We start from the raw sequence: 12,038 nt of genomic DNA, 5'->3' as shown, positions 1-12,038 counted from the left end.
TTACCATAGGACCCCAAGGAAAATAGCGGTACAGTTGGACCAGTGAAGTCAAAATAGGGAAATGGACCCTGAGCAAGTGTCATTAACAAACATGAGGGGAGAGAAGTTCAAGAGGCTTACTCGCGCCCCCCCCCAGCACCATGCAATGCACCATTTACACTGTAATTGCCCTTTTGAGATTGAATTGCCCATGAGATTGAATTACAACCAACGTCCTAAATAAATTAGCTTACAGAATAGAAAGATTTATCTTGAAGAAAACTTGTCTAATAGAATGCTTTTCTCACCAAGCTAGCTGAAATTTGGAAACATGCCCCTTAGGGGGTCACAGATGCTCCCTACTTCCCAACCTCCTCCAAAAAATAGAAGTTCATCCAAGTATCAAAACATCGATGATTTTCCCCCTTTCTTTGGTGTACAAGCAATTGAACCCAGGGTTTTGCACATCTAAAGCACTATCAGAGCTATACCTGCATTTCAAAACTGTGTGCATGCACATGTACGCGCGCGCACACACACACACACACACACACACACACTCTCACACTTGTGCACTAAAGCTTGAGGTCAGAGCCTGAAGCTTTGCTTGTTGTTTTTTTCCCCCCACTCATAGTTGGTGTTTGGCCATTTCAGCCACGCCTCCACTTCTGGCTTTTGGGTAGTTAACTAGAGGTAAGAGTCTCACAGACATTTTTGCCTGGGCTGGCTTTCAACCACGATCCTCTGATCAGACTCCTGAGTAGTTAGGATTACAGGTGTGAGCCACTGATAGCCAACTAAAATCACTCTCAGTGCAATTTTATCTCCACCCTAGTACTTCATGCCATCATTCCAGTCATATCGCACAGTATATAGTCATATCGCAGTGTATACGACCCAGTGAATATGGTGGACAGCTATTTCCAATAACTTCAAATATGGAATCTCCAAAATTCGCTTCTTACAAGCCAGGCACCAGTGCCTGTAATCCCAGCTACTCAGAAGGTTGAAATCTGAAGAGTGCTGTTCAAAGCCAGCTGAGGCAGGAAAGTCTGTAAGACTCTTATGTCTACTTAACCAGCCAAAAAGCCAGGAATGGAGCTGTGGCTCAAGTGGCAGAGCTCTACCCTTGCGTACAAAAGCTCAAAGACAGGTCCTGAGTTCAAGCCCCAGGAGCAGCACACATGTGCTTTTTGCTTTGTTCAATTTTTCTGCGTCTGCCTTGTGTCTACACAAGGATCCCCCTCCTTTTGTTGGAATGTATTGTTTCTGTCCTGTAGCCTCAGCCATCAGAAAATGAAACTTAGGAGTCAAAATGACTTGACAGTATTAGAGTGTTCCATGTAGCAAGAGAACAGTGCTAGTTCTGAGCATGAGACACAAGTGACCCCTTGAAGCTTTTACACTTCTGTTTCTTTCCATCCTGGCAGATGCTTTACCATTGGATCACGTGGGGGGCGTGGCTTGGAGGAGCTACCTGACAGTTCACTTGTCATAGAATGGGAGAAAAGCTAAAGACCAGATTCCCACTTTTTTTTTTTGCCTAACGTTCACCTCGTATCTAGCCTGCAATTGGTTACATGTTTAGATCCATTCTCCATGACAAGCATCTTTTTTCCCCCTTTACTGGTTCTCAGGGAGCATTGCTTTTTAGAAGATGCTGCATTTCCTTAAAAGGAGATGCACAGATTACTCTATTGGACTTCATTTCGCACCAGAAGTGCTATAAACCCCCATGAGTTTTGCTACCCTGTCATGCCATGTGATTCCTGGAGGATCTTTTGGATCACATATCATGTCTGTGGCTTCTTCATAGACACCTATGGCTAGTTACGGCAGCCCTGATGGAGGGCCGAGAAGACATGGTCAGTGCAGGCCCTGTGGCTGCCTGGATTCACAGCTCTTTATCTTTTAATCCCAGGCCTCCATCCGTTCAGATGAGAGATGGGGAATTTGGAAGAGACCTGCCTGAGTTGAAATGAAAAAAGAGGGGTGGTGTGTGTGTTGTGTGTGTGTTGGTATTGGGGCATGAACTGAGGCCTGGGCACTGTCCTGTAGCTTTTTTTGCTCAAGGCTAGAGCTCTACCACTTACACCTTGTCTCTACCTCTGGCCTTTGGGTGCTTAACTGGATATAAGAGTCTCATGGGCTTTCCTGCATGGGCTGGCTTCAAACGGTGTTCCTCAGATCTCAGCCTCCTAGGTAGCGAGGTGTGAACCACTGGCACCTGGCTGAAAACAGGCTTCTAGAGCTTCCTTATTCACACCTTTAAGAACATAGCTCCGAGTCTCAGGCATTGGAGTCTGACCTGCCTGGAGTCAGCCCCGCTCAGCCTCACAGATGCCACTCAGCTTAGTGGGTGTAGCTGTAGGTAGAAACCCACAATTTCCCTGGATTCCTTCATTCCTACTCACAAGCCTTTCTCTGAGTCGCCTGGACATCATCAGTCTTAAGTCACTTTAGATCCCAGGGGAGGGGAAGATGCTCATGCTATGGCCCTTGTGGTCTAACCTGAGTCCATGGGCAGGACTGAAGCCCCTCTCCCCCACACCCTCCTCCTGCCTCTGGGAATATGCCTCTGCACTCTGCAGCTAGGCACTTACCAGTCCAGATGGTTAGATCAGGGATTTACCTGCAGAAGCAAAATGCACCCTCCTCCACTTCCACATGTTTCCATGATTCCTTTTCTCAAATGTCAGGTGCCAAGTGGGTGAAGCTGGCTTTTGTAGTTTAGAGTTGAGGCTTCACAATTTACAGACATTTGGTTCCCTTCCTCACCGTGCCTTCAGACAGAGCATGGGTGTGGTGCCTTGGGGGTGGGACTCACCAGCACAAAGGTACTATTGTCTAGTGATGGACAGACAGGGAAGGTAGAAAAGAGTAATGCCAGGCGCTGGTCACTCACGCCTGTAATCCTAGCTACTCAGGAGGCTGAGGGCTGAGGATGGTGGTTCAAAGCCAGCCCAGACAGATAAAACTGAGTCTTATCTCCACTTAGTCTACAAAAAGCCAGAAGTGGAACTGTGGCTTAAGTGGTTGAATATCAGTCTTAAAAAGCCAAGCAGGAGCTCTAGTCCCCGAGTTCAAGCCCCAGTACCAGCATCTAAAATGTTTTATGCAGGACTCTAGTGGCTATAGTCCTAGCTACCCAGGAGGCTGAGATGTGAGGATTGCAGTTTAAAGACAGCCCAGGTAGGAAAATCTGTGAGACTTTTGCCTCCAATTAACCACCAAAAAGCTGTAAGTAGAGCTGTGGCTCAAAGTGGTCAAGTGCTAGCCCTTGGGCAAAAGAGCCCAGGAACAGCACCCCGACCCCGAGTTCAAGTCCCTTGACCAACAGCAACAAAAAAGTGATTTAGCTTCAGTTTAGTGGCAAGAGGGCTGGGTGATTCAGCTCACTTGGCCTTTGCTTTGGTGCATCTCTGTGCTTGGCCCAGAGTGTCACCAGATCAATCCCTCTCTCCCTCCCTCCCTCCCTCCCCACCTAAAAGTCAAGGAGGCTCTGGTCCAGGTATGGCCACTGGGCCACACAGAGGGTTGCCTTGAGCTGATGGCTTTATCAGATCAATCTATCTCTCCCTCCCTCCCTCCCTCCCTCCCCACCTAAAAGTCAAGGAGGCTCTGGTCCAGGTATGGCCACTAGGCCACACAGGGGGTTGCCTTGAGCTGATGGCTTTATGAATACACCGCCCAGTCTCCACTCGCAGGACACGTTTGCACTGGCTCTGTCCTGCCTCTTCCTGCTCTGGAAGACAGCACTTCCCCTCCTCGCACACACAGCCGTGTGTAACTTACATCACGCCCTCAGATAACAGACTTGGGTCAGTTTTGCCCCAGACTGAGGACATGAACTACACCTTACTGCTGTCAGACACTTCTTGAGGTTAGACTGTTTTGTTTCTGTACCTCTCACCAAACTCTTAATCATCTCCCCTCACACTTAACTAAAACCACCTGGAGGTCCCTGCGCCCTGCTAGCCGGGGAACGGCTGGAGAAGGAAAGGCAAAGGTCTCTGATGACAGCCCACTGAGATTCCTCTCCAAGCCAGAGCAAGGAGGAGAGGAACTGCATTTGTGTCACTCAGGACCAGCTTTGTTGTCTCGGATGTGACCTTGAAAAGCTGCAGTGATCATTGAGCACAGGTGGTACTGAGGGCCAGCTTGACTGACCTCGGCCACTACTATGTGGTCTCTCCAGCCAGAAGGCTGGGCTGGAGGACTGCATGATGAACTGGTCTGGCACCTTTTGCTCTTACTAGTTTGGTTTTGTTAAACAACTTCTGTACATACAGAGAAGGGATTTCCACATTGGGCATCAAGGCCTGAAAAGCCGAATGACACAGGGGTGGGGCCACAACTGAATCTTTGAAATGTGCCATCGCCACCTGAGGTCTTCACAAATTATTGCTCATTAACACTCCTGAGGCCATTTGGTGAAGCGTTTGGTCCAGAAGAGCATCTAGGGCTCCCAGTGGGGTGGGGCTTGGGGGTCTTGTGCTGCTCAGTCTACTGCCCAAATGGCAGAGCGCTGACTTCTGGGAGGGGTCCCAGCCTTCACATCTGTAAGACACTGCCCGGCCTTTGAAGCCGGCAGCGGCTGGAGGCGTAATTGCGTCTTTGATTGCACAGCCTCACGTGGGTGTGGCTTTGCCGGGGCCTGGACCAGCCTGAGCCCGCAGCCCCCCAGTGCAGGCTTAGATGTGGGAAGTCTCCCGACTCCAGAGCCTCATGCCTGTGGTTTCTTGAAAAGAAATCTTGATTTGACCCGTTTTTGTATCTGCAAAGCCATGCTTGCAGGCCCCGCTGCTCCCATTGGAAGGTAAGAATTGGTCTGCCTGGCTTTGACCTCCGGGTTCAGGCAAAGCAGCTGAGGACAATTGGGCCTTGTAGAGCAGGAAGGAAGGGAACCCCACCACTTTAAAGGCACAGTTCGTGGCTCTGAAAGCACCCTGGAGGAAATCAGTCCCTTTCTGCAGGCCACAGCACAGCTCTCTTAGGCCAGCTCGTCAAGTGGATTTGCAGTGATGCGTACAGCGTGATGGTGGCAAATGGCACAAAATCGTGGGTGTAGAAAGAAGGGAGTGATCTCCTCAGCAGACGTGAAGATCTCTCCAGACAAATCACACCTGTACTTGGAGCCCAGCCCTTGCTGGGCAGCCATATTTATTTGTCTTGATCACCATGGGGTGGTTTTTCGTTTGGGGGGGGTGCTTTTTTTTGAGGGGGAGACTTGAACTCAGGGCCTTAGCTTCTTGCTGAAGGTTAGAATTCTACAACTTAAGCCACAGGTCTACTTTTAGCGTTTTGGTGGTTAGTTGAAAATAAAGTCTCATGGACTTTGCTGCCCACACTGGCTTCAAACCACGATCCTCAGATTTCAGCCTGCTGAGTAGGTAGGAGCGGAGCCATTGGTACCTAGTGAACTCACTGCAGTCAGTTCAAGAAGGAAGAAAAAGTTCTGGTAGGAAAGACAAGGACTCCACTATGGAGCCAGGCACTGCAGATGGGCAGTGTCCAAGGCCTGCTTCCAAAAGAGGGCCATGTGAGCTCTTACCTCAGGAGGTAAGGGTACCAGCTGGGGACATACGTATATAGAGGGACTGGCAGTCTGTCAGTAGCACACATTCCTGGCTGCTTTTGGCTGGCCACCCAGCAGCTTGCTCAGACCCGGTAGTCCTTGTTAGGCAACTGCACATTGTTAGGTCAGTCTGAGAGGAAAACCTGGCCAGGAAGCGCAAGCTAGACCAAAGCCTTTGGAAGTCCTGCCTGCAAGAAGTACAATGTAAATAAGAATCCGTGGGGTGCCCTACAGCCCAGCCCATCTCCGCTTGACTCCTGTTCCTGTCTGCTTGGAAATCTAGGTCCTTCCTACCTCTTTGATCTGCTGTGTTAAGGATTTGTATCCTTGTTAAAAACAAAACAAAACCAACCTCTCATGGCGCTACAGTGTGCTTTCCTGTTAAACAGGGAAAGGTTAGTTTTGCAGAATAAGACCCGAAATACCATTGAAGACTCAGGTGAGAACATTCTGTGGCTGATATGCTCCCATTTTATGTTTTTCCTCCCAGTAGCTGAAGGCTACCCAGGTATCTGAAGTTTCTTCACAGTTGAGGTCAGTCATTTTGAGGGACAGAGTTGGTGGTGACTGCAGGCTCACTGTTCACCCTGCACTTTGTAAGATCCCTCAGTGTGGGGCAGGTGCCTGCATTGTATCACATGCATTACTCTGCCATGCAAATGCTTTAGAGACTGACTTCCTTCCTTCAAAAAAAAATCAGTTTCATTTTTCATCTAATTTCTATTCACTTCAAAAGCATTCAATGTTCCCACTATTATTCAGAGTATTTGTATGTGCCAGTCCTATGGCTTCAACTGAGGGCCTGGGAGTTCTTTTTTGTGCTCAAGGCCAGTGCTCTACCACTTTGAGCCACAGCTCTACTTCTGGCTTTTTGCTGGTTAATTGGAAGTGAGAGTCTCATGGACTTTCCAGTCCAGACTGGCTTTGTACCCTGATCTTCCGATCCAAACTCATGAGTCGCTAGGATTACAGGTATGAGCCACCAGGATTCAGCCAGAATTAATCTTTTAAAGGAGGACTTTGTTTAGTTCTGAGAGATCATGATCATAAGGGGGAGACTGAGGGTTAACTCGAAGCCCACCAGGTCCCAAAGAAAGAGAAGTGCTTGGACTATTATCTGGATTGAAAGGATCTGAACTTCCAAGTGCCGTTTGCTTTCCGTCTCTCCTTGTTAGGAAGTTACATTTTACTTTGAATTACTTTTTTTTTAAAGCTCAGACCAGGAAAGCTTTTCAATATATGAAGTTCTTTATGAAAATCATTTTTCCAAGTCATTTGGGAGTGTTCATTCCAAGATTTGCCCTAGAGATTTTAATTGTTATGAAGATGAGGAATATGAGATCTGAAAATAGAAATGTACATTCCTGGGACTATAAGACCAGAACATGCACTTGCTACGCTGGGCTTGTCTCTACCTGGGCTCTGTGGTGCACTGGATGATGAAAGGCTTTTAGTGCTTTAGAGGCATGCAAGAGCTCCCCACAGTGGCCAAAACAAGCATAACACTTCAGAATAACTTTTCCCTGGGTCAAATTCGAGTTTGGCCATTTCCTCTTGAGTTTTATTTTTATTGTTTCCATTTGTTACCAAGACCCGACTTCCTTAATACCTGTTTGCTCAGAACTGTCCTGCAGGGAGCCAGAGCCAAAAAGCATTGTCCTTGTTCCATGATGTATGCTGAGGAATTTGGGCTGCCAAGGGGTGATTCTTTTTAGAACCATCACCAGAGCAACGAGTAGGCGATGAAATGCACAGACACTGCGTGCAGAAGTTTTTAAAGGCCCGTGGCACATTTCTTATTAACTGCGTTTCATTTGTTCCTTCTTGAGGTGGAAAACGAAGCTCATTCCCCACGTGCAAAGCCAAGGCAGCGACCCCAGGACCTCTTCTGGAGATGGAAGCTTGTTGAAAATCCAGACTGTCTCCACGGCTTGTCCAGCTGACCCTGAAGGAGCACTGACACCAACTGACAACTGAGGTTGCTGTTAGAGACGCTTTTCCATAAAGACAATCACTGCCGATGCCCCTTCTATCTACTGCAAGAGCCAAGTTCCAAAAACATAAGGTTTTTTTTTAAAAAAAAAAAAATTAAAAAGCACATGAGAATGCTAGCAGGTACCAGTCAGCTGAACGGCTTTTTCATTCCTTCCTTCTCTTTGAATGCACTTCCCAGAGCACCTTGCGTGCATACTTGTCACCCCCTCCAGCAAGGACAGTGACTTGGCCAACTCTACCTGCCACGTGGAACTGAATCCAGCAACCCACAGCAGCAGCAGCATCCCCGCGCAGGACTTACCAGAGCTCCCAAGCTCTTCCTTCCGCTTTCTTTCTCGTAAAGCTTTTATTTAATAGTGCAAGATCGATCTCATGTTTGCTTTTTTTTTTTTTAACTTGAATTTTTTTAATTTACTTTTTTTTTTTTTTTTTTTTTAGTTTTATTTTTTCTTGTTGTATATGTTGCTAGCTCTTGAGTTTTTCAATAAAATACAAAGGCCGGAGTTTGGAATAAAAACAAAATGAAAATTGAGACTTCCCTTTTTTTTTTTGAGATCTTGTCTCTGTACCTAGTGGCCTGTGTTCTTGTAAGAGCTGTGTCTTTGATGGAGCTAAATAAACATCATAGCTAGATCCATTCTGTCGGCAGATTGATTACTTTTTTTTTCTCCTGATTTTTAACATTTTTTTTTCCTCCAAGGATAAACCGTAACAAATATTTGCAGCAAAGCAGTTAACATTTTCATGTTTTCCTTTTCACTCCCTTCTTGTAAAAAAGCCCAGCACTTGAATTGTTATTACTTTTAAATGTTCTGTATTTGTATCTGTTTTTATTAGCCGATTAGTGGGATTTTATGCCAGTTGTTTAAGATGAGCATTGATGTAACCCATTATTTTTAAACAGCAAGGCACAGCCTTTGCTCTGAACTGTCATCTCCTGTTTGTCATTCCAGTTTCAGTTAACGTGCTGAGCATTTTTTAAAAAGCAGCTTTGTAATAAAACATTTTTTAAAAGTGTCAATTTATTAAGAATACAGTTCCTGAGAAGATAGAATTGGTCATGAACGGAAGCCACTGGCCAGAGCTTGGCTATGTGTAGGGATACCCTTCCGCATGTCTCCTCAGCCTTTGGGGTACACTGTACCCTACCACCTGTCAGAAAGGGTACCTCCCATGCTCTCTGGGCCTGCGTTCTTGCCAGGTATAAAAAGAGCAAGGTCAAGCCAGGTGCTGTGGTTCATGTCACTGTATTCTCCATGAGTAACTAGGAGACCTGATGATCCCAGTCCAAAACCAACCTAAGAAGCCAAATCCAAGAGACTCATATCCAATTAATCAGCTAAAACCAAAAGTAGAGCTTTGGCTCAAGTGGTAGAGTACCAGCTTTGAGCAAAAAAGCCAAGATAGTGCATGAAGCCCTAAGTTTGAGCCCTAGTACCACGTAAGAAAATAGGGTCCATGGTGCTGGGAAGGTGGCTCAGTGGTAGAGCACTTGCCTTGCATGTCAGAGGCCCTGGGTTTGATTCCTCAGCACCACATAAGCAAAAAGAAAAAAAGCTGGAAGTGGCGCTGTGGCTCAAGTGGTAGAGCGCTAGCCTTGAGCTGAAGAGCTGAGGGACAGCGCCCAGGCCCAGAGTTCAGACCCCACGACTGGACCAAAAAAAAGAAAATAGTGTCCAAACATCAGGGTTCTCTTGCTCCCTGAGCCCCACAAATTACACCATGACATCTGCATCTCCTGCTCTCCATCTGCCTTTCCTTCACAGCTTGCTGGGGCTCATCCTGGACTCCCCAAGTCATGAGGTCCAGCAGCAAAGGCAGCTGGTCACCCAGACCCATTTCCCACAGTCAGCATTTTTCCCAACCTTGGGCTTATATTCCTCATTTTTACCATAAGCTTTTGTACTTCTTGCATATATCTGATTTAGCAGAAACTCTATACTTTAAAAATGTCCTTATTTCATAGCCTTCCATAATGGTTTGCCTACCCCTTGGGCTAGTTTGAGATCACTGATATCACTGGCATAGCTTAAATCCTTCCCTGAAATTCTAGTTATTTTTTCCCTTTTTAACCTTAACAGTACAGCTGGGAAACAGCTGGCTACCATACTTATAATAACCATCCCCATGCCGTACTTAAAGATTGCCATTAAATCACCCCTCAGATTTCTCCAGGCTAAGTAAGCCCAATTCTTTCAACCTTTCATCATCAGTCCTTTAATCATTTTCATTACTGTCCTCTGGAACCTCTCCAATTCCTCTTCATTTAGTCCTAAACTTGAACCAGGAAAAAAAAAAAAGACTGCATTCAAGGGGACCTACTTGTTATAAAAAGTTTCATATTCAGACCTAGTTAGAACTTCATTCAAAAGTTGTGTCAATGTACATGAATCAGGTAGTGAAAGAATCTGAAGCTGCTACCATGGTCTTCTAGAAAGAATTAGAAAAGTCACCCAAGTTCTAGGGGAGGTGACCCTGCAGGATTACCTCCGTGGAGAATGAGAAGGTGGTAGTTCTTGAGGGTTTTAGAAAGAAAGCAGTTTTGATACGTTGTTCATCAGGATTAGATAGATGTAGGATATAAATTGGAGAGCTAGGGCTTGGCCAAAGCCCATTCAATTCTTCTGTTAATAGGTCTTAGAACCCATTACAAAATAGTGAGCAGGACACTAGTGGCTCACGCCTGTAATCCTAACTACTCGGAAGGCTGAGATCTGAGGATCCTGGTTTGAAGCCAGCCCAGGCAGAAAAACGTCTGTGAGACTTAACTCCAATTAACCAGACAAAAAAGGGGGGACACTGTGTCTCAAGGGGATGAGCACTGCCTTGGGCCAAAAACTTAACAGTTACTACCTAAGGCCCTGAGTTCAAGCCCCAGTGCCAGCTCTATATGGGGCGCTGGTGGCCTGTAATCCTAGCTACTCAGGAGGCTGAGATATGAGGATCATGGTTCAGAGCCAGCCGGGGCAAGAAAGTTCATGAGATTCCTATCTCCAATTAAGCACCAGAAAACCAAAAGTGGTGCTGTACCTCAAGGGGTAGAGCATTTGCCTTGAGTTAAAGAGCTCAAGGACAGTGCCCAGGCCCAGAGTTCAAGCCCTACAACCAACAATAAATAAAAGTAATGCTGGAGAAAATGGACAGTGTGGCCTATGAGTGAGTTGTTCTACAAATTCAATCTTCAGCTTTTCCTTATTTTATCCAGAGTAATTTTTCCTCAACTGATCACTGGCCAGGTGCTTTGCAGTGCTGGCTCTTCTGCCAAACTGCAGTACTGAGAGAAGACAGGACTCCACATACATCGCCACCACCAAGAAACATGGTGACTTCTATCTCTATCCACTGCTTGTGGGACCTGCCTGCGACTTAGCTCCCTCTCCTGGGGCAAACTTAGTAGAACTTTGTGCCAGGGAGAAGGTAGAGCAGCAGGCTCTCTGGGAGCTGAGCCTTTGAGGTCACAGCTGGGACATCGATCCTCCTGAGGAGCTGTTTTCCTCCTGGTTTGAGCTGTGTTTCTAGGGTTGCTGACAATACCTGTTCAGTTAGAGGTGGCCATCTGACTGTCACGTGGCTATACTTGGCTGGGAGGCAGCCATTTGCCCCCATGGTTGGTGTAAGGCTGCAGCAGTATTAAGAGATCTGTGAGCAATAACACAAGGTTGGTGTGGCTTTTGAAAGAAAAGTCGTGAAGGAGTAATGGGTGATTCCAACAGAAAAATCTGAATTCCACATGACATCACAGTTTCGTAACAACTTTCTTATTATTTCTACCACAGGAAGAGACTCCACACATGAGCTCAAAGGAAACTAATAATTTATAGTTAAACTTGAGATGCAAGTGAAAAGCACCGCGCTATTGCATCCATGGAAGCCCGGAGAGTTTTGACAGCTGCCTCAAGAAATCTACTCATTTGCAAAGCTTTAAATGTTTTTAAGAACAAATTGCGACATTTCAGTGAAGCTAGCTCCTTAATATGAACAGAATGATATGATTCTAAATGCATTTATGGGCTGGAAATGTGGCTTAGTAGTAGACTGCTTGCCTAGCATACATGAAGCCCTGGTTCAAACCCTTAGTACCACCTAAACAGAAAAAGGCAGAAGTAGTGCTGTGGCTCAAGTGGTAGAGTGCCAGCCTTGAACAAAAGCAGCTCAGGCCCTGAGTTTGAGTCCCAGGACTGGCAAAAAAAAATCCAAAACACATAAAAGCCACTTATACAGACTGATAAACCAATCACTGATTATTCATGGCTATCATTCTAGAAGCTGCTATTGTAAAGTTCTGCAGCTCTTTCAGTGGAAAAACTTCCTTTATCTGATTCTGCAGCCAAGCCTGGAATGACTCAGAAAGGGGGAGGAAAGGGGACCCCAAAGTGTAACTGTAAAATAAGTAGTAGTAGCATAAAGCAACTCAGAATCAACCTTATACACAGTAGGCCTAACAAAATTAATAACTTACCAACTTGAAAACTCAAGTGAAATCCAG

General features: G+C 46.1%; 1 protein-coding gene across 6 annotated transcripts in view; it reads left to right on the top strand.

The window, feature by feature from the left end:
• Positions 1-8,569, top strand: part of Lef1 (lymphoid enhancer binding factor 1) — a 109,844-nt gene extending 101,275 nt beyond the window's left edge. For 3 of the 6 annotated variants that reach the window (XM_070022420.1, XM_070022418.1, XM_070022423.1), the window contains one exon: positions 7,387-8,569. In XM_070022420.1, the coding sequence (XP_069878521.1) occupies positions 7,387-7,466 (80 nt within the window). In that variant the 3' untranslated portion in view covers positions 7,467-8,569. The remainder of the gene's footprint in view (positions 1-7,386) is intronic. The other 3 variants (XM_070022422.1, XM_070022419.1, XM_070022424.1) reach the window with 1 other exon arrangement.
• The last annotated feature ends 3,469 nt before the right edge of the window (positions 8,570-12,038 follow it).

Source organism: Dipodomys merriami, unplaced genomic scaffold (genome assembly GCF_024711535.1).
Source record: "Dipodomys merriami isolate MVZ:Mamm:240054 unplaced genomic scaffold, mDipMer1.0.p SCAF_15, whole genome shotgun sequence".
In the NCBI taxonomy this organism is placed as follows: Eukaryota; Metazoa; Chordata; class Mammalia; order Rodentia; family Heteromyidae; genus Dipodomys; species Dipodomys merriami.
This window is presented reverse-complemented; position numbering and strand designations above follow the sequence as displayed.